This window comes from Myotis myotis, unplaced genomic scaffold, assembly GCF_014108235.1.
Source record: "Myotis myotis isolate mMyoMyo1 unplaced genomic scaffold, mMyoMyo1.p scaffold_m19_p_3, whole genome shotgun sequence".
Lineage (NCBI taxonomy): Eukaryota > Metazoa > Chordata > Mammalia > Chiroptera > Vespertilionidae > Myotis > Myotis myotis.
Window position 1 is genome coordinate 101,162,905 of NW_023416335.1, and position 21,547 is coordinate 101,184,451.

Below are 21,547 nucleotides of genomic sequence, written 5' to 3' on the forward strand. Positions count from 1 at the left end.
TGAAATAGCTTGCCTTTTACTTAGTGAAGGAACACTGTTTTAAGTATGTTTAAAACACATGTAAGGCTAAAAAGGCTATTCAGTCACTCAAGTCTCTGATTCCTATTAAATTATACATTGTAAGAAAACCTATTTAACTTCTAAATAGTTTAAGTATGTTATAAATAAGTAAAATTTAAACTGCACTAAAATTTAGCATAAGATTTCAATGCTATAAGCAAATGTGATTTCACAACTCAGAAATATTCTCAGTATATTTTATGGTTGTTCAGAATAAGCAGAGCATATCCAATTGCAAGGACTTTATTTTTGGCTATTTCCCCCTTCAATTGAGCAATCAGAAAACTTGTCAAAATAGGAAAACATGATTTTAGAAATTCTATGTCTGTTTAAATAATATTTATACTGAAGTATTATTTAATTTTTATTCTATAGCATTAACTGAGAACTTCAAGTAACAGTTGATTCAAACATTGCCCAGTATTTATATATTTACATATATTTATATATTTATACATATTTATAGAAAATGTGCATATTTGCCATAAAATGATATTCATGTATTCCTTTGACAATCAGACAAAAATCTCTTAAAACAGTTTTGTCAATTAATGTCAATACTATGTCAATACATAACTTAGTCACATCTTACCTCTGCACGATCCAAAGCTAGTTCTAAAGCTTGTTGCTGTAAAAAAGTAAATAGTGTATTTGGCAATGTTAGCTATTTTCACAAAAAATAATAATATACATGTAACATTTGTAATTAAGTAAGTTTAATTTTCTAAAATAAGTCTAATATATTTCCTTTTCTCTCCCCCACATCCCCCACTGTATGCTCAATATCTATATATGTAAAAGCCTAAGCAACCGAATGACCAAACCACCAGTCGACCGATCGCTATGATGCACACTGACCACCAGGGGCAGGCGCTCAATGGAGAAGCTGCTCCCTGGTGTAAGTGTGCTCCCACAGCCAACCTCCCACGGTCCCTCCCCCTGGCCAGCCAACCGGCCCCAATCAAGCCGGCTGGTTAACCTCCTGCAGTCCTTTCCCCAGCCAGTTAACCTCCTGCGGCCCCAATGGCCCCGATTGGGCCAGTCAGGCCGAGGGACCCCACCCACGCACAAATTTGTGCACTGGGTGTCTAGTATATTATAAAGAAAAAAATATGGCAGTCTTAGGCACCTGATTATGACAACAAATTAGATAAATACTAAAATAGCTTTCTTTGGCCACTGCATGAGACTGATACAGGGTAATGGGCTAGATATAGTAACTACTACCATTTTATAAACTTTAGCTTCTTCAACATTCTAAGAGCACCATTCAGTAAAATATATTGGACATCAAGTATGCAATTCAAGTAAAGCAAAGACTAAACTCTCCTAATCTTCTAAGAATCCTGAAAATTGGGGGTGCTTACTATGTTGATACCTATCATCAACTTAGAAAGTCCTAATATATTAATGCAGAGTCTTTAACATGTTTTTAGGTCAGTGCCTAGAATTCAATAAATAATGGCTAATTATCATATTTCAACAACTTTAAGATACTATCAACTATAAGCACACATCATTAATGTAGGTAACATTTTAAAAAATGTGCTATCAGTTATAATTGTAAGATGTCATTGATTGTAGATTCATCCTCAATTCAGAAATATTAAAATGTAAAAGAGAATGAATGTACCTTAGAGTTGATAAAATATAGTATTATTAGTACATGTACAATTTAAGATCTACTAGTTGGTTCCCATCCTTCATCTGTTATTTGGAGACCCTTATTTTAAGGTAAGAGGGAAAAATGAGAAAATAATTTCTATCTTTCCTATCTGTAAAGTTTCTTTTTAAGGACACAAAAAAATAAAAAAGTACTAGGTTTTAAACAAAATTAAGCAAATATACCGCCAGTGATTTCTATTCCTAGTTTTGTGGTTTGGGTACTGTACAGGGTTACTGTATTTTTCATTCACAATGATAGTCATTTTTAATGACTGAGAGGCACAGAACTTTCATTTTTTTATTTACAAGGATCTAAAATGTTCTCTTTTATTTTGTAGACTCCAACAATTCAATCTACCAAGTTGCATGGGGTAAAATCTCTCAGCATCCACCAAAACCCAAAAGGGTAAAGGGAGAATAAATATTGCCAGACTTTGGAAATCATGGAAAGGTTTAAGTGATCCTGCCACCCTAGTCCTAAGGATGAAGAAATCAAATGATTACAAAAATAGCTGGCCTTTTAATTTAGACTGCAATAAAAAACAATCCACATTATCAAACACCTAAAATGTAATAAGTGAAATATATACTTTCAAAAGATTCAGTTAAAATAAATGTTTTGCAATTTATTTTAAAAATCTTATGAGGGTCAGATTCCCAACAAAACTGGGCAAGATGACATTCCTGAGTATAAAACATTTTCCAGCACAAAAACATCATTCTGGATATATATACTTGACAAATACATAAGGTTCTTTTAATTATTTGGTCACAAAACCTTAAAATTTATATAAAAGAATTATAATAAACATAGTCAAACATACACTCTAGGACAATTTAAAATAGTAAATCTTCTCAAGTAAATATTTCACTTCTGAAATCAAAACTTCAAAAAATTTAGTGAGATATAACTATATCTTTAAATACAAACATCATTTATATACTACCTTCTTCAAATACTTTAGAAAGAAATGATTAGCTAATACAAAATATAAAGCAAGGTGTGAACCTCACTGCAACTGCTCTTCTTGTCTCTAATAGAGCAGGGGTAGAGAAGCAAGATCCCAAGGAAGAAGGGAGACAAATGTTTTCTGAGGCTAATTCAACATGGTGGTCAGTGTTTATTTATTCTGTTATTTAAACATTAGAAAGTGTTTTTCCCCCCTTTGTTTTTAATTTTTAGTTACAAAAGTTAAATGCCCAGCCCTACATATGTTTAGTGACTGTAAGTCAGTGAACAGAAATGTGCCATTAGAAGACTAAAACTGATGTTCTTAAATGTTATTTACAGTAAGCACATTACACTCGTTTAAAATTTTTTTTAATCTAAATTAAGAGAAACTTTAAAATATGAGAAACCCCCACAACTATCATATTTATACCCATCTTCCTTGCCAATGATTTGGACTATGATAAATAGAAGTACATATTATTTAATGTTTCATAAAGATAAAGACAGGTGGATTATCTGTATAACCTGGATGTAATAATTTTAACACAGAATTGAGATGAGCCCCCTATTTTGTGGAGAAAATTTTGCATGTAATTACTAAGTAATTTCTCAGGGAACTTGAACAGATTACAAGAGGATTTCTATATCTATAATACAGATATTTTTATGGAAATAAAAGAAAGAGAACAATCTAAAACATAAATAACATACTGAGCTGTAGCTTACCATTGTAGTATAAAATAGGGGTCCAAAATGAAAATTTAACTGCGTTGATGAAGTAGGGTGAAAACCATGCCTTTAATATAAATTATATAGCACTGTAAAAGCAAAACCAAAACCCCCATATTAACATAAAGCTAATAAGAGAAATGATATAATTTAGTAAGTAATAAGAAACATTATTTGAGATATGTGTTTTTCTAACACACTTTTTAATAATCAGCAATAATGAAATTCATGTGCCACAATCTATCCATTCACGGTTGAAAAGTACACTTTTAACTAGGTAGGGCAAAATACAGTTTGCAAGTTAAAATGATTACTTTCTTCAAAAATATTTAATACCCAGGAGAGAAAAGAATAAAAGTTCACTGTTACTGGTCTCATTGGTTTCTCTAGTAACCACCTTTCCACTGGCCTTGATTGCTCTACAGTTCACTTTACAAATCATACTTTCATCATATCTGCTGATAATTCCCCCAAATACCCTAAAGGCTACATTTTCCAGATGCAGCTACAGTCCCTCAAGCAAACTGGATACACTCCTGAAGAATCGCATTTAACACAAGGGTTCTCATTCTGGCTGCAAAACACAGTAACCTCAGGAGCTTTAAAAAAATGGAATACCCATGTATCACCCTCCAGTGAGTTTCATTAACTGATCTGGAGTAGGGCCCAGGGATCAACATTTTTGGAATTCCCCAAGTGATTCAAAGTTGCTGTCAGAGTTAAAGTCCACTGCTGTATGTCTGCTCTGAGAGTGATGCTAAATAAATAAGGCTTACTTTCAATCAAATTCTTTACCTAATTCCTTGTAACCCATGTCTGTCTGTCTATACAGGTGAACTAAAAGCACATCTTCAAATTTCAGAAAATAGTATTTTCCATGTAAAATTCTTTTGGCTTGTTTTGGTGAATCCAAAGCTTAGGTTTTGCCAGTTTAGGTTTATTAAAAGGGGCGGGGGGGGGGGGGGGGCGAGTAGAGTGGAGGTGGAGGGAAAAAACGACCCAAACTAGGAATAATCATTAAAAAATGATTAAGACATTAATCCTACTCTTAAAGAGTTTGAGATTTAATATGAATTCAGGTCAAGATGAAAAATTTGACCAATGAATCTAAAGATGAAATACTATACATACAGGCAAAATGTAAAATTAGATCTCTAATAGCTTCTCAGTCTTTTGGCTAACATCAAGTGTAAAATTAGATCTCTTGTCACTAAACTGGGGGAATGGGGTGAGGAAGGCTTAATGACTTTAAATTATTTAAGTATTATAGACAAAAACCAATTACTATCACTTACAAACCAAACATTCTTACTTTATACTGGATATACATACTAGAAGTCTGAGAAAACCATTGTAATTCTCGTCTTTACAGAATAAGGCACTCAGAACCAGTGACTTTCCCAAGGTCACACTAGTGGAATTCAGATCACTAACAATTTTTAATTTTAGACTCTTTCTACTAAATCTTACAACCTTCAGACCAGTCAACCCAGCTTCTGTTTTTAGATTTTTAAAAGCAAAGCATTTAAAATAAAGACCCGATTCTGTTCAGATTAACATAACTTTTTTCTTAATTTTGCTGTAAGTTTACATCATGGTTATTAAACCACCGTACTGTACTTAATTTAACTTGGAAAATCATGCTAAACATTTTGTATTTCATGTATTGTATTCAGAGAAATACAGTCCCTCCCACACGGTGGTTCCGGGGGATGGCTTCCAGGGGCAGTTATTCACCAAGATCGTTTCTCAACTCCCGGTAACCATGGCGAGAACCAGTAATTAATATAATTGTCACATCACAATCGATTCCATCGATTTCTGTGATAGACCCGAGTTTCCTCCAACTGCTCGAGCTTTTGTAACAACTTAGGCTTTACCTGCAATACGCCGCAACTCAAAAGCGAAGGAACAGCCTTTATTCAATATGGACACCAAGAAACCCGCCCCCAAAGTAGCGCTACGTGAAATTACTGCGCTTCAAAATACCTGTAACTGGAACCCAAAAGTCAAACTAAAGTGAAGAGCGTGCTTCGTGGCACCGTGAAAGTCAACGAAGGTGGCCTCTGGGACGGTGGCTGGCTCAGCTTGGCCCGAGTCTCCGGGGACACCGTCTTCCTTTTCCGGCCTCCGGAAAGCGACGTAACGCTATTCGGGAAGCGGCTCGCTCACCTCTGACCTCGGCCGCCGACTCTCGCGCGACTACCCCGCAGGCTGTGGCCCACTAGTGCCGACCGCCGCTTGGCTGGGACTCGCGAGGGCGAGGGGATTCGCTCCCTGCCGCCACCGCGCACGCCCTCTAGTGGGCGCGGTCCAGGGCCTGTTCCGGCGCCCCCATTTCCGTCCGGCTGCTGCGGGGCGGGCGCTGGCGACAGCGAAAGGAGAAGGTGGAGCTAGAGGACAGGGCGGTTGGGAGCGTGGGTGGCAGGGGGCGTGGCCGCCAGGGTTTGGTTAACACTATCCACCTCCCACCCCCACCCACTGTCCTGGTTCATCCTGATTCCAAGCCCTGCAAGCCTAGTCTCCTGGCTTATATGCAGGTAGTGTTACAGGCACCTTTTACAGACTTGGGAGAGGTGTTATCTGGCAGTCCCATGAGTCAGAGGGAGAGGGCTGTCTCCACCTCAATTCTTGTCATGCTCATATAAATGAATTTAAAGGAGAGGCCCTGATTGTGTTGTTTTAAAGTGAATTTATTTAAAAAAAATTAAAGCATGCACGTTTATTAAAGAAGCGAGGCAAGCAAACCTATACATCTGGCTTATGCAGTGCAGATGGGCTATAAACCCCTCTGAAGAGCAAGTGGGGTGGGGTTTCTGCCTTATATATCCTCATGTCTATAAGGCTTTTTAAAGTAATTTATACTTTATGATATTATTATTTTTTGTACACTCCAGTGACCAGATATTACACAACTTACTATGTGATCATCCCAATAAATCCCGCACCCATCCAGCACCACACCTAGTTATTATAATACTAGAGGCCTGGTGCACGAATTCATGCACGGGTGGTGTCCCTCTGGGTGGCCTGCAGGAACTGGATCGAAACCTGCAGTCCAATGCCACCTGCAGCTCCTACCTGCCTCTCCTGCTCATCCCGGCCCCACCATGGACCCATGCCCAACCAGTCCCTATCGGGAGAGGCTCGCGTTGCTGCAGCAGCACTCACCAGCCATGAGCCCTGCATCTGGCAGCCCTCCCAAGGGAAGTGGCCTGTGGGATCTGGCTGAAACTAGATCTGCAACATCCCCTGAGGGGTCCCAGATTGTGAGAGGGCACAGGCCATGCTGAGGGACTCCAGTGGTGCATGATCGGGCCAGGGAGGGACCAAGAGAGGGCTCCAGGGCTTAGCTGGCCCATCTTGCTCAGTCCCGATTGCCTGAACCCCAGCAGCAAGCTAACCTACCAGTCGGAGCATCTGCCCCCTGCTGGTCAGTGCATGTCATAGCAAGCAGTTGAGTAGCCTTAGCATATCATTAGCATATTACGCTTTGATTGATTGGTTGTTCTGCCATCTGGTCTATTTGCATATTACCCTTTTATTATATAGGACTAGAGGCCCAGTGCATGAAATTCATGCATGGGGGCAGGGGGGTCCCCTCAGCCCAGCCTGCACCCTCTCCAATCTGGGACTTCTGGCTCTTAACTGCTCACCTGCCTGCCTGCCTGATTGCCCCTAACTTCCCCCCTTGCCAGCCTGATCACCCCTAACTGACTCTGCTTGCTGGCCTGATAGCCCCCAACTGCCCCCTTGCTGGCCTGGTCACCCCCAACTGCCCCTCCCACAGGCCTGGTCACACCCAACTGCTCCCCCTGCCGGCCTGGTTGCCCCACACAGCCTGCGTTTGGTTGTCCCTCACTAATCCCCCTGCCAGTCTGGTTGCCCCACACAGCCTGCTGTTTAATCATTTGGTCGTCCCTCACTAACCCCCCTTGCCGGCCTTGTCGCCCCAGGCAGCCTGCTGGTCATTACTGTTATGATGACAGTGTCCTGGACAATTTGCATATTCTTCTATTATTAGTATAGATTATTGACTATATTCCCTGTTTGTTTGTTTTTTTAATTCCCCTGTTAGATATCCTGGTACAGATTAACTCTGAAGGTCTCCCTTTTCTTTGTTATGGCTTTTTCAATTTATGAGAAGCACTTGGCAATTAAATCTCGAGACTGTTGGCTTCTCTGTTTATACAGTGGGATGAGAAAAGACTGCACTCCTCCCCCTCCCCCCTCCTCTCTTCTGTCTTTTAGTTGGTTTTAGAGTGATTTAAATTACGTGTTTCACCCTGGCTGATGTTGCTTAATGGTTAGAATGTTGGCCCCGTGCACAGAAGGGTCCCATGCTCAATCCTTGGTCAAAGGCATGTGCCAGAGTTGCAGGTTTGATCCCAGGCCCAGGTCAGAGTGCATTCGGGAGGCAACCAATAATGTGGCTCTCTCACATTGATGTCTCTCTATCTCTCTGTCTGTCTGTCTGTCTCTCTCTCCTTCCCTCCATCTCTCCCACTCTATCTAAAAATCAATGGAAAAATATCCTTGGGTGAGGATTAACAAAAAATAAAAATAAAGAAATTATGTATTCTCTAGTTGAATTAAGATTCCTCCTCCTCTCCTCCTTCCCTTTCCCCTTCTCTCCTGCATTCTTCTGTGAGGAGAGGTTTTAACCCTTTGTCCTTAAGATAAGGTCCTGCAACAAGCAGCCTGCAAAACTTTTTAGCTTTGTTTAATTTTCCTACCTCAGTTTCCCTATACCACTTGTCCTGGATTTTGCTAGCTTTTCATTGTCCTGTAACAGTAGGATATGGCTGTTATTTGAGGTGTAGGGTGCCCTGTAGAATTTCTAGGGTGAAAAAACTTGGGACTAGCTTTTGTTGCCCAGCCCATCCAATGGAAAGGGAATGATATGATTCCTACATTTACCAGTCCAAGCCATGTAGCCTTTTTTTAAAAAATTGATTAAGTTATTACATATGTGTCCTTATCCCCATGTTATCCCCGATACCCCCCACTCATGCCCTCACCCCCCTGTTGTCCGTGTCCATTGGTGAGGCCTATATGCTTGCATATAAGTCCTTTGGTTGATCTCTTGCTCTCCTGGTTGCAAGTCTCATGGGCTCCCTTGGAGTTTAGGAGATACTTGCCTGTGAGGCAGGGGTCCTCAAACTACGGCCCGCGGGCCACATGCAAATACAAATATTGTATTTGTTCCCGTTTTGTTTTTTTACTTCAAAATAAGATATGTGCAGTGTGCATAGGAATTTGTTCATAGTTTTTTTTTAAACTATAGTCCGGCCCTCCAACGGTCTGAGGGACAGTGAACTGGCCCCCTGTTTAAAAAGTTTGAGGACCCCTGCTGTGAGGGAAGGAGAGAGGGAAGGGAATGGGAGGGGCATGCTGGGACTGTCATTGTCAAGGGTTTTAAAGGCTGGGTGTTTAAAGGAAGTCTTAGAGGAAGCCATGTAGCCTTTGATAGTATATCAAGCGCCAATGAATTTAATGTTGAAGGGGGAAAAAAAACCCTCACTGAATAGTTTGTAAAATTCAGAAACTGAATAACAAGCACACATTGCAATATTTGTAATTCTGCACCTTTAAACAACTTTGGTTGTTGGGTTATAAACTTTTTAAAAATGTTATTGAAGTGAAATCCACAGAACATAAAATGAAACATTTTGAACTATACAATTCAGTAGCATTTAGTACATTCACAATGTTGCACAACTATCAACTCTACCTAGTTCCAGATTATTTTTGTCATTCCCATTAAGCAGTTATTCTCTTTTCTTTCCTCTTCCAGGGCCCAGCAAATACCAATTCCTTTCAGACTCTCAGACTCTATGGTTTTACCTAATCTGGATAGTTCACATAAATGAAATATGTGACCTTTTTGTGTCTCACTCAGCATAATGTTTTACAGATTCATCAACCATGTAGCAAGTATCAATATTTCATTCCTTTTTATGGATAATATACTATTCCACTATATGTATATACCACAATTTTATCCATCTATCCATTCAAGGACATATAGATTATTTACACTTTTGAGCTGTTGTGAATAGTGTTGCTATGAATGCTTGTGTGGAAGTGTGTCAATTCTTTTGTGTATATTCTATTAAAGAAAACTAGAGGGAGATGGAAGATGGCACCCAACAGGACAGCATTGAGAAAGAATGTGAGTGAGTGAGAGAGCGAAAGGGGAGTGCATGGACATGTGGGATATGTGTATATGTGTGAGTGAGGGACAGTTATATTCCGCAGGACTGTTGGGGACTGGCAGACCAGGCTCCCCTAGCCAGGCAGCCTCTACTACCACTGCAAATCTCTCCCACAGCAGCTGGCTCTGCCGCAGAGAATGCACCATCTTGAAGGGGAGCGTGGCTGTGACTGGGACCCAAGCTTCACCTCCACCTGGGGAGACCTCAATTGTTGGGAGCCATTAGAGATATTGGCTTAGACAAAGCCATCTTAAGAACTATAAGTTTCTGGTTCCTCCAAAACTCCTAATTACCAGAAACCACCTGTGTCTTGCAAATTGGCCAGCAGTTAAAGATAAACTACCCTCACACAGCCGCTAAATCACACATCTCCACTGATAAGCACAGCCATCAGGAGTCTAATAAATCTCTAGTAATAGGTTACTGCCCATAGACCCCTTTGGCCCCCCCCCCCCCCCCCCCCGTTCCTAAAACAGTATATATCCTGCCGCTGTGAGAATAAAGTTTGAGGCTTGATCAGAACTTGTCTTGCCTCCATTCTTTCGTGTCCCTTGTTTGTTTCATTCTCCTAGGGTGTCTCTTCGTTCCCCCGTTGTTGTCCCGCGGGTCAGGGCACTCAATTACCTCCTGGGACCCTACAGCCACATCACCCAGGGACCACCTGCTGGCTGCAAACTCACAGGCACCGCGACTCCAGCCTCCTGGGCCACAGGCTCCTAAAGTTTGTCCAGAGGGAGACAAAATGGCAGCCTAATAGGTGGACAGGTCCAGTGGCTTCTTAAGGAACAGATAGGAGAAACAACTAAATTGAATAATATCCACCCGGAATTGGCGAATTAAACCCATCTATCCATGGATAGAAAGATCAAAGGTCACCTGGAGAGAAGTGGGATCGGGGATCGGGGATCTGGGCTAGAGAGAGAAATGTGCACAGCTGGGTATAGAGTGTCAGAGGGAGACTGCACTGCACCAAGTCCACATACATTGCGGACACGTGTAGTGTTCGACTGTGGAAGGGTGTCCACAGAGCTGCTGGCAGCGGGGGATTCTAGATCTAAGCCCACAGCCATAGGAGGCTGTGCCCAGAAAGGCAGCCTGAAGTTCTTCACCAGCTGTGCAGTGCTGGGTGGGAGTGGGTGTGGCGGGGGGAGAGATGCACAGTGATGCGATTGCTCTGTCTTTATATTTTCCTTGCTTTTACCTGCTTACCCCAGAATCTTTCGATTACAAACATTCACCTAGGCTGCAGTGCAGCAGAAGGTGGTTTTGTGGAAGCTGGGGAACAAAATAGGGAGAGGCAATCAGGAAGCCAGCTCTGGGACAGTCTGATCCCTCCAAACCTGAACAGACATTTTTCTCCTGAAGACCAGGCCCCTCCAAGCAGCGCAGCCGCACCCAGCCTTGAGCTCGGTAGGGAAACAAAGATTTGAAATACCCCCAGGGAGCCCTCCTGGACTGAGTTGAGGGGTCATTTGGTCCAGGAAACTAATACAGAAACACTGCCACCTAGAGGCCATGTCAAAGTAGACACGTGTAAACACGACTTAAAGCAGGCAGACAGACAAAGTGGTCAGATTGGTCCTGGCTGGCTGAAACCAAGGCAGTGGCATCTGATGCAGAGGAGCAGTGGATCGCTGGGAGCTTCAATATGGTGCTGGCTATCTAGCAGGAAGCTGAGATGTGGCAGACAGAACAGTGGAGAGGGGTCTTAGACCAGGCCCTCAGGACATTAAATACTCAGCTGAAGCAAGCAAACTTCACTACTTCACTTTTTTTATCTTTTACTTAAGAAACTAAAAAAAATTTTTCTTTTCTTTATTGTATTATTTTAACTATTATTATTATTATTTTTTTTTATCTCACAAAATTATTGCTGTATTTTTAATAGTTATTCCATTCATGAATGTAGATTATGTTGACATGAAAGACTCTTAGAAATAATCCCTTCATTTACTGTATTTCATGTTGATGGCATCCATCCATTCATTCATTCATTCATTCATTCAACAAGTATTTCACTGAGTGTCTAAATATACCAAGCTCTCTTTTAGACACTGAGGGAATATAATGGTAGACAGAAACCCAAAGCTTGTGTGATTCATGTAATTTACATTCTAATGGAGGAAGCAGAAACAATCACTTAAATCAAATATTGTCCAAAATTTGAAATTTAACAAATAAATATAACATTTATTGAGCCTTTATTATGTTCCCAGCACTGTGCTAAGCACTTTATGGTTATTATCTTATTTCAACATCACAACAAACCTTTAAAATAGGTACTATTATTAACTTCATTTTTAAAATAAATAAACTGAGCTTTAGAGAAAAGAACTTTTCCAATTTATATTGGCATGACTACCATGAATTAATGACCTTAAAATGAAATAGCATCAAACATAGAAATAAACTATGAACGATAGTTAGCAAGGCAAAACAAACATAAACAAGCAGCAAACATGGACTTCACATGGGTTGCCAATACTAAAACTGACAGATAAGAATATCTGTAGCTATAAGAGCTTTGCATGAACTACTTTAAAAAAGTAAATAATGTAATTTCAGAGAATAGCAATAAGAGACTGTCAGAAAGAAATGGGAAATTTAGGGACAAAACTTATAGAAATAAAAGTATAATTATAGAAGATCCTCTTTGAGGACCTCAGGCAAGGATTCACCACCTCTGCTCCTCATGCTGAAACTCCAGAATAAGCAGAGATCAGTGAGCAAGAGGAGTCTCATATCAGAACAGGTAGGAAGGAGAAGGGGAGCAGCTGCGATGGCTTGGGAATCCTGGTGAACATAAAGAAGGAGGTGACCTGCCCCATCTGCTTGGATCTCCTAAAAACAAACAAACAAACAAACAAACAAACAAAAAATACCACCATGATCCTGGAATATGGGCACAGCTTCTGCCAAGCCTGCATCACTGCAAACAACAGAGTCCATGATCAGCCCAAAAGGAAGTAGCTGCCCTGTGTGCCGGATCAGTTACCAGCCTGAGAACCTGCGTCCAACATCGTGAAGGTGCTTAGGGAAGTCAAAGTTGAGCTCACAAGAGGAGATGTCTCTGTGAGCATCACAGAGAGAAACTCCAGCTCTGCTGCAAGGAGCATGGGAAGGTCATGTGCTGGCTTTGTGAGCCGCCTCGAGAGCACCATGGTCACCACATATGCCTCGAGGAGGACATTGCCCAGTTGTGCCAGCATGAGCTCCGGGAAGCTCTGTATACATTGAGGGCAGAGCAGAAGGAAACTGAGATACAGATAGCTGACCTCAAAGAAGAGACAACTTCTTGGAAGAGAAAATATGTCCAGGATGATCTTAAACAACTAAGAGGAATCCACGATCGTGAGGAAAAGATGGAGCTACAAAAGCTGGAGAAAGAGGAGGGGGGTGATCTCTCTGACCTGCTCGGGCTGAGAGCATGCTGTTCCATCACAGGCAGTTGTTGCGGGATCTCATCTCAGATCCAGAGCATCCGTTGCAGGGGTCCACAGTAGCGATGCTGCAGAATGTGAACGGCATCATAAAAAGGATTAAGAGCTTCACTCTGAAGAAGCCAGACACTCTCTCCAGATTTCCTGATGTGAGAGTTGTATTACCGTCAACCTTCCCTAGAATAATCCAGATGATGATTTCTGCGAATCCGAGACAAGGTCCAGGGGTTCCCAAAGGCGTAGACGGAGTCGGCGAAGAAGGAAGGACAGGGAGACAGTGTTCAGTTGATCAGCAGCTTAGCCAGGATCTCCAGCCAGGATCTCCAGCCAGGATCTCCAGCCAAGTTCTGTTCTGGATCTCCAGAGAGGTTCTGCACTATTATTATTATTATTATTATTATTATTATTATTATTATTTTATTATTACCATTAGAGGCCCAGTGGTAATAATAAAAGATTTGTGCACCAGTGGGGTCCCTTGGCCTGGCCTACAGAGGATCCGGCAGAGGCCAGCAGTCCAACATCTCCCGAGGGATCCTAGAGTGTGAGAGAGCACTCTGCAAAGTTGTTGTGCTTGGCAGCTCCTGCATTGAGCATCTGCTCCCTGGTAGTCAGTGCACATCATAGCTACCAGCCAGTCAGCCAGTCAGCCAGTCATTTAGGCATATATATATATTTTTTTTAGATTAGTGTTCTACATTCTATTTTTATTTTATTATTATTTTTTATTTTTATCATTATTTTAATCTAATTTTTTCCTTTATGCTAACCCTTTCTTCCTCACTTCCCACTTTTTCATCCTGTTTCTCTTTTCATGTTACTGCTTTAGTTTTTCGCTCTCCTTTCTTTTTACTCCTTGTTAAAAATTGATATTCTTTATCTGCTCTATTGATGCATTACTATATAGTAATCTCTGTTGGCTTACTCATATATCTAATTTCCTCTCCCCTGCTCCAAGTTCATGCACCCTTCTCTTTTCTCTTTTTTTGCTAGCCAATTTTTTTCCTTATTGGTGTTGTTTTTTGATTATTTGTTAGTTTTTGTTTTTGTTTTTTATTTTATGGTTTTGTTTTTTCTCTCCTAGCTTGTTCTCTTCTTCTACTAATACCTTAATTACTTTCACTCACCAACTCAGGCCTATCTGCTCCCTACTCTATTCTCCTTTTCCAAAAATTGATGAATGTATAGATAGATAGATTAAAGAAAGGGAAAATTTATTATTATTGTTATTTTATGTATATAAATATGTATTTTTAATATGTTTTTAATTATTATTTTTAAATTATTATTTTTTATTGAGTATTTTGCTTTTTATTTTTCTTCTTATACACTCATTCCCTTTCTATCTCCTCTATACTGAATCCTGGCCATTCCCCCATTCATTCAATTCCTTTACCTTACATTCTAGAAATAAGCACTGCCTCTTCAGATTCAGCTCCCCTCCTTTTTTTCTGGGAGTTTGTTGTTTGCATTTTTTGGTTTAGTTGTTGGTTTTGTGGAGGTTTCCCAGCATATATGTTTATTTATTTTTTTTAATTTTCCCTTTCTCTTTTCTTCTTTATCTTTTCTCTCTTATCTTTTTTCATTTTCTTAATATCATTTTTGCACGCTTTTCTCTTCCTTAATTCTCTTTTCTCTGGTGGTCACCCTTATTTGGGGTTATTGGTGTTGTGAAGACACTTGTATTTTATTCCCTCTGTGTTGTGTCTTCTCGAGTTGTATTTTATACCTTTTGGTCAACATGGTAGACAGTGAGCCACATAACCAGATGCCCTGAAAGGAGTGAAAATGGGGAGACAAAGAAACAGCTGCTAGATGAAAGAAAAGGAGGAGTCACCAGAAATGGAAGTAAACAAAATGGAGGCAAGCAATTTATCAGAGAAAGAATTCAGAGCAATGGTCATAGGACACTGAAAAGGATGGAAGACAAATTCAACAACATGTGTAAGAATCAAGAGGAAATGAAGAACCAAGAAGAAATTAAGAATGACTTAGCTGCAATAAAGAACACAATAGAAAGCATAAATAGTAGACAAGAAGAAGCTGAGGACCACATCAGTGAGCTAGAAGACAAGGTAGGAAAAAACACCTAAGCAGAGCAGCAACTGAAAAAAAAAAAACTTAAAAAACAGGAGGAGAGCCTAAGGGAGCTTTGGGACAACAAAAAACAGAACAACATCTGCATAATAAGGTTGCCAGAAGGAGAGAAAACCGAGCAGAGAATATAAAAACTGTTTGAAGAAATAATGAAAGAAAATTTCCCTGATATTGGGAAGAAAAACCTCCCAAAAGTCCAAGAAGATCACAGAGTCCCAAACAACATGAACCCAAAAAGACTGACATCAAGACACATAATAATTAAATTGGCAAACACCTACGACAAAGTAAGAATCTTAAAGGTTCCCAGAGAAACACAAAGTTACCTACAAGGGATCTCCCATTACACTATCAACTGATTTCTCAACAGAAACACATCAAGCCAGAATGGAATGGGATGAAATAAACATAGTGATGCAAAGCAAGGGACTGAATCCAAGAATACTATACGCAGCAGGGTATCATCCAAAATTGAAGGTGAAATCAGGAGCTTCACAGACAAAAGAGGGCTAAGAGAGTTTATTACCACCAAGCCAGCAATGCAAGAAATGCTAAAGGAACTTCTGTAAAAAGAAGAACTAGAAAGGGAAGAAGGAACACAGGCATAAAGAATAAAAATGGTGCCAAACAAGTACCTATCAATAATAACCTTAAATGTAAATGGATGAAATGCTCCAATCAAAAGACATAGGGTAGCTGAATGGATAAGAAAACATGACCCAAATATCTGCTGTCTACAAGAGACCTACCTCAGAACAAAAATCACAAAGACTGATAGTGAAGGGATGGAAAAAAATTTCAGGTGAATGGAAATGAAAAAAAAAAAACCAAACAAAAAAAAACAAGCTGGGGTAGCAATACTTATATCTGACAAATTAGACCTCAAAGTGAAGGCCATAACAGGAGATAAGGAAGGCCACTTCATAATACTAAAGGGAATAATTTAACAAGAGGATATAACGCTAGTAAACATATATGCACCTAATATAGGAGCACCCAAATACATAAAAAAAAAACTTCTGGAAGATATCAATGGAGAGATTGACAGCAATGCAATCATAGTAGGGGACTTTAGTACCCCATTGACACAACTGGATAAACAAAAAATCTAAAAAAAAAATCAGCAAAGAAACATCAATCCTAAATGACACACTAGATCAGATGCACTTAATTAAAATCTTCAGAACATTTCACACCAAAGCTACAGAATATACATTCTTCTCAAGTGCACGTGGGATATTTTCAAAGGGAGACCACACATTGGGACACAGGAAAATTCAAGAAGATAGATATCATATCAAGCATCTTCTCAAACCACGATGGCATAAAACTAGAAATCAACTACAATAAAAACAATGAAAAAAAATCAAACACTTAGAGGCTAAATAGCATGCTATTAAATAATGATTGGGTTACCAAAGAGATCAAAATATGAATAAAAAGCATCCTGGTAACAAATGACAATGAAAACACAACAATCCAAAATCTATGGGACACAGAGAAAGCAGTCTTGAGAGGGAAGTTTATAGCTCTATAGGCCTACCTAAAAAAAATAAAATGGTAATAAATTATCTACCCCTACAACTCAAAGAATTTGAAAGAAAGCAACAAGAAACCCCAGAGTGAGCAGAAGGAAGGAAATAATAAAGATCAGAGTGGAAATAAATGACATAAAGACAAAAACAAACAAACCAAAAGAACAACAACAAATCAAAAGATCAATAAAACCATGAGCTAGTTCTTTGAAAGGATAAAGAAAATTGATGAACCTCCAGCCAGGCTCACCAAGAAGTAGAGAGAGGACCCAAATTAAAAAAATCAGAAATGAAAGAGGTGAAGTAACAACTGACCCCACAGATACAAGAGATTATGAAAAAATACTACTATGAATAATGCTATTACAACAAACTGGACAACCTAAATGTAATGGACATATTCTTAGAAAAATACAAGCTTCCAAAACTCAATCAGGAAGAATCAAAAAACCTGAATAGGCCAATAACTACTGAAGAAATTGAAGCAGTAATAAAAATCTTCCAGCAAACAAAAGCCCTGGTCCAGTCAGCTTTACAAGGGAGTTCTACCAAACATTCAAAGAAGAACTAACCTTATCATCCTTGGACTATTTCAAAAAATTCAAGAGGAAGACACTTCCAAGATCTTTCTGTGAAGCCAGAATTACTCTAATTCCAAAACTAGATGAAGACACCACAAAGAAAGAAACCTACAGGCCAATATCCTTGATGAACATAGATGCTAAAATCAACAAAATTCTAGCAAATCAGATCCAGCATTACATTAGAAAGATCATTCACCATGATCAAGTGGGATTTATTCTGGGGATGCAAGGATGGTTCAATATCCGCAAATCAATAAACATGATACATCACATAAACAAACTGAGAGACTAAAATCACATAATCATATCAATCAATGTAGAAAAAACATTTGACAAAATCTGACACCCCTTCTTGATAAAAACTCTCAGCAAAGTGGGAATAGAGGGATCATACCACAACATAAAAGCCTTATATAACAAACCTACAGTCAACATCATACTCCATGAGCAAAAACTTAATTCATTTCCCCTAAGAACAGGAACAAGACAGGGATGCCCACTTTCACCACTCCTGTTCGATATAGTACTGGAAATGTTAGTCAGAGTGATCAGACAAGAAGAAGAAATAAAAGGCATCCCAATTAGAAAAGAATAAGTAAAGCTGTCATTATTCGCAGATGACATGATACTGTACATGGAAAACCCCAAAGACTCCATAAAAAAACTATTAGATTTAATCAATGAATTTGGCAATGTAGCAGGATACAAAATTAACACCCAGAAATCTATGGCTCTTTTTATACGCCAATAATGAACTCAAGAAAAAGAAACTGAAAAGACAATCTCATTTACCACTGCACCAAGAAATTTAAGATATCTAGGAATAAACTTAACTAAGGAGGTAAAAGACCTCTACTTGGAAAACTACAACACATTGAAAAAAGAGATAGAGGAAGACATAAACAAATGGAATAACATAATGTGCTCATGGATTTCTAGAATCAACATCATTAAAATGTCCATACTACCCAAAGCAATTTATAGATTCAATGCAACTCCCATTAAAATACCAATGGCAGGAGAAACCAAGATGGCGGCATAGGTAAACACCAGAAATTGCTGCCTCACACAACCACTTCAAAAATACAACTAAAAGACAAAACGGACATCATCCAGAACCACAGGAAGGCTACCTGAGTGGAAATTCTACAACTAGGAGGAAAGAGAAAAGCACACTGAGACTCAGAGGAGATGCGGAAGTAAAGTGCAGAGGTACAGAGGCGCGCACGCAGAAAGGGCTGGCAACTGAGGACACGCTATCTTTTTCAATCGGGAGGGAGACAGACGCTCCCGCTCTGAACTCCAGTTCTGGGTGAGTCTCTGGGGACCCAGACTCATACGAGGAGAAACTGAACTGTCTGGCAGTGGGCGGAACTTGAGGGCAGTTTTCTCTCAGAGGTGCTTGCAGCAATTACCATGGGACACTGAGACCCACTGGAGCCTCTTAGGGCAGGACTGAGGAGCAGCCATAGCTGTTTTCCTGCCCTGTTGATTCCCTGAGACCCCACCCCACCCAAGCTGTGTGCAGAGGCTTTTGCATATGAATGCCCTGGCCCTTTGCAATCTGAAAATTACCTAACAAACTGCAGCTGGGTCAGAGAGACACAGAACATCAAAAAGAAGGCCCAAGACCCCACAGCAGCTTGCATTGCTTCACAGCTGGGCCTCATCTGGGCACCTCCAAATCCCAAACAAGGAAGAGGAATCTGCAGATCTCTCCATAGCTCCTGCTGGGTAGCCTCAGGCAGAGGCTAAATTAGCACCTCCTTAGAGATCCAAGTGCCAGTGTACCCAGTGGTCAGAGTGGGACCATCCAGATTACAACTCCTCAGATCCATAAGGGACACACTCAGGGGGCAGACTCAGTGAGCACCAAAGCCCAACTGAAGCACGTCTTGCCCCAGAAGGGTGTCTCCAGCACAGTTCTCCCACTGCAGACACAGCTGATTCTCACAGCCAATTGGCCTGGAGGTCAATTCCTCCCTGTGATACCTACAACAATCAAGGCTTAACTACAACAAGACTGTGCACAAAGCCCACAGAGGGGTGCACCAAGAGTGTCCTCCTCAGGTAACTGGGAAGGCTGAGCTACTGGGTCCTATGGGACACCAAGCACAGAAAGCCACCCTATCAACACAAGGAAGCAGCCAAAATGCAGAGACAAAGAAACAGGTCACAAATGAGAGAAATGGAGGAAAGCAAACTACTGGATATAGAGTTCAAAACCACGGTTATAAGGATTTTCAAGAATTTTCTAGAAACCGACGATAAATTTAGTAAGACCCTCAATAAATCTAGTGAGACCCTCGAGGATATGAAAAAGGACCAACTAGAAATTAAGCATACACTGATTGAAATAAAGAATATTATACAGAGTTCCACCAGCAGACTAGAGGATCACAAGAATCAACTCAAAGATTTGAAATACGAAGAAGCAAAAAACACCCAACCTGAAAAGCAAAAAGAAAAAAGAATCCAAAAATATGAAGATAGTGTAAGGAGCCTCTGGGACAACTTCAAGCGCACCAACATCTGAATTATGGGGGTGCCAGAAGAGAGAGAGCAAGATATTGAAAACCTATTTGAAGAAATAATGACAGAAAACTTCCTCTACCTGGTGACAGAAATAGACTTACAAGTTCAGGAAGTGCAGAGAACCCCAAACAAAAGGAATCCAAAGAGGACCACACCAAGAAACATCATAATTAAAATGCCAAGAGCAAAAGACAAAGAGAGAATCTTAAAAGCAGCAAGAGAAAGACACTCAGTTACCTACAAGGGAGTACCCATAAGAATGTCAGCTGTTTTCTCAACAGAAAATATGCAGGCCAGAATGGAGTGGCAAGAAATATTCAAAGTGATGAATAGCAAGAACCTACAACCAAGATTACTTTACCCAGCAAAGCTATCATTCAGAATTGAAGGTCAGATAAAGAGATTCACAGATTAAAAAAAAAAAGCTAAAGGAGTTCATCACCACCAAACCAGTATTATACAAAATGCTGAAAGGTATTCTTTAAGAAGAGGAAGAAGAAGAAAAAGGTAAAGAGAAAAATTATGAACAACAAGTACATATCTATCAACAAATGTATCTAAAAATCAAGTGAATAAAAAATCTGATGAACAGAATAAACCCGTGAATATAACAGAATCAGGGGCCTAGAAAAGGAGTGGACTGGCAATTCTCACGGGGAAAGGGGTATAGGGGGTTCAGGAAGAGACTGGACAAAAATCATACACCTATGGATGAGGACAGTGGGGGGAGGACAGAGCGTGGGGTGGGAACCAGGTGGAGGGGAGCTATGGGGGGAAAAAGAGGAACAACTGTAATAATCTGAACAATAAAGATTTAATTAAAAAAAAATACCAATGGCATATTTCACAGACCTAGAACAAACTGTCCAAAAATTCATCTGCAATGAACAAAGACTCTGAATAGCCATAGCAATCCTGAGAAAGAAGAACAAAGTTTGAGGGATCAATACCAGATATCAGGCTGTACTACAAAGCCATGGTTCTCAAAACTGCCTGGTACTGGCACAGCAACAGACATATAGACCAATGGAACAGAACAGAAAACCCAGAAATAGACCGAAGCCATTATGTTCAATTAATATTTGACAAAGGAGGCAAGAGCATAAGATGGAGTCAAGACAGTCACTTCAATAAATGGTGCTATGAAATTTGTCAGATACATGGAACAAAATGAACCTAGATCACCAACTTACACCATACATAAAAACAAACTCAAAATGGTTAAAGGATTTAAATGTAAGACAGGAAACCATAAAAATCTTAGAAGACTCCATAAGCAGCAAAATGTCAGACATATGTCATAGCAATATCTTTACCAAAACAGCTCCTAGGACAATGGAAATTACGGAGAAAATAAACAAATGGGACTACAGCAAAATAAAAAGCTGCACAGCAAAAGAAACCATCAACAAAACAACAAGAAAGCCCACTGCATGGGAGAACATATTTGCCAATGCTATTTCAGATAAGGGTTTAATCTCCAACATTTACAGGGAACTCATACAACTTAACAAAAGGAAGATAAACAATCCAATAAAAAATGGGCAAAGGACCTAAATAAACACTTTTCAAAAGAGGAAATACAGAAGGCCAAGAGACATATGGAAACATGCTCAAAGTCACTAATCATCGGAAAGATGCAAATCAAAATAACAATGAGGTACCATCTCACACCTGTTAGAATGGCTTTCATCAACAAATCAACAAACAACAAGTACTGGTGAGGATGTGG

The 21,547-nt window shown here is 39.9% G+C and overlaps 1 protein-coding gene and 1 pseudogene across 21 annotated transcripts in view; one reads left to right on the forward strand and one right to left on the reverse strand.

Annotated features, from left to right (window-relative positions):
- The window catches only part of SUPT20H (SPT20 homolog, SAGA complex component), a 49,260-nt gene extending 43,501 nt beyond the window's left edge, over positions 1 to 5,759 (reverse strand). For 9 of the 21 annotated variants that reach the window (XR_004966105.1, XR_004966106.1, XR_004966109.1 and 6 more), the window contains exons 1-3: positions 5,396 to 5,759; positions 3,404 to 3,495; positions 653 to 688 (exon numbers count right to left, since the gene is read on the reverse strand). Coding sequence is in view for 16 of the 21 variants with exons in the window: in XM_036299918.1 (XP_036155811.1) it covers positions 653 to 688; positions 3,404 to 3,406 (39 nt within the window). In the remaining 5 variants the exon portion in view is untranslated. The remainder of the gene's footprint in view (positions 1 to 652; positions 689 to 3,403; positions 3,496 to 5,395) is intronic. The other 12 variants (XR_004966108.1, XR_004966107.1, XM_036299924.1 and 9 more) reach the window with 4 other exon arrangements.
- A 3,782-nt stretch (positions 5,760 to 9,541) lies between these two features.
- LOC118650515 lies at positions 9,542 to 14,169 on the forward strand (annotated as a pseudogene).
- The last annotated feature ends 7,378 nt before the right edge of the window (positions 14,170 to 21,547 follow it).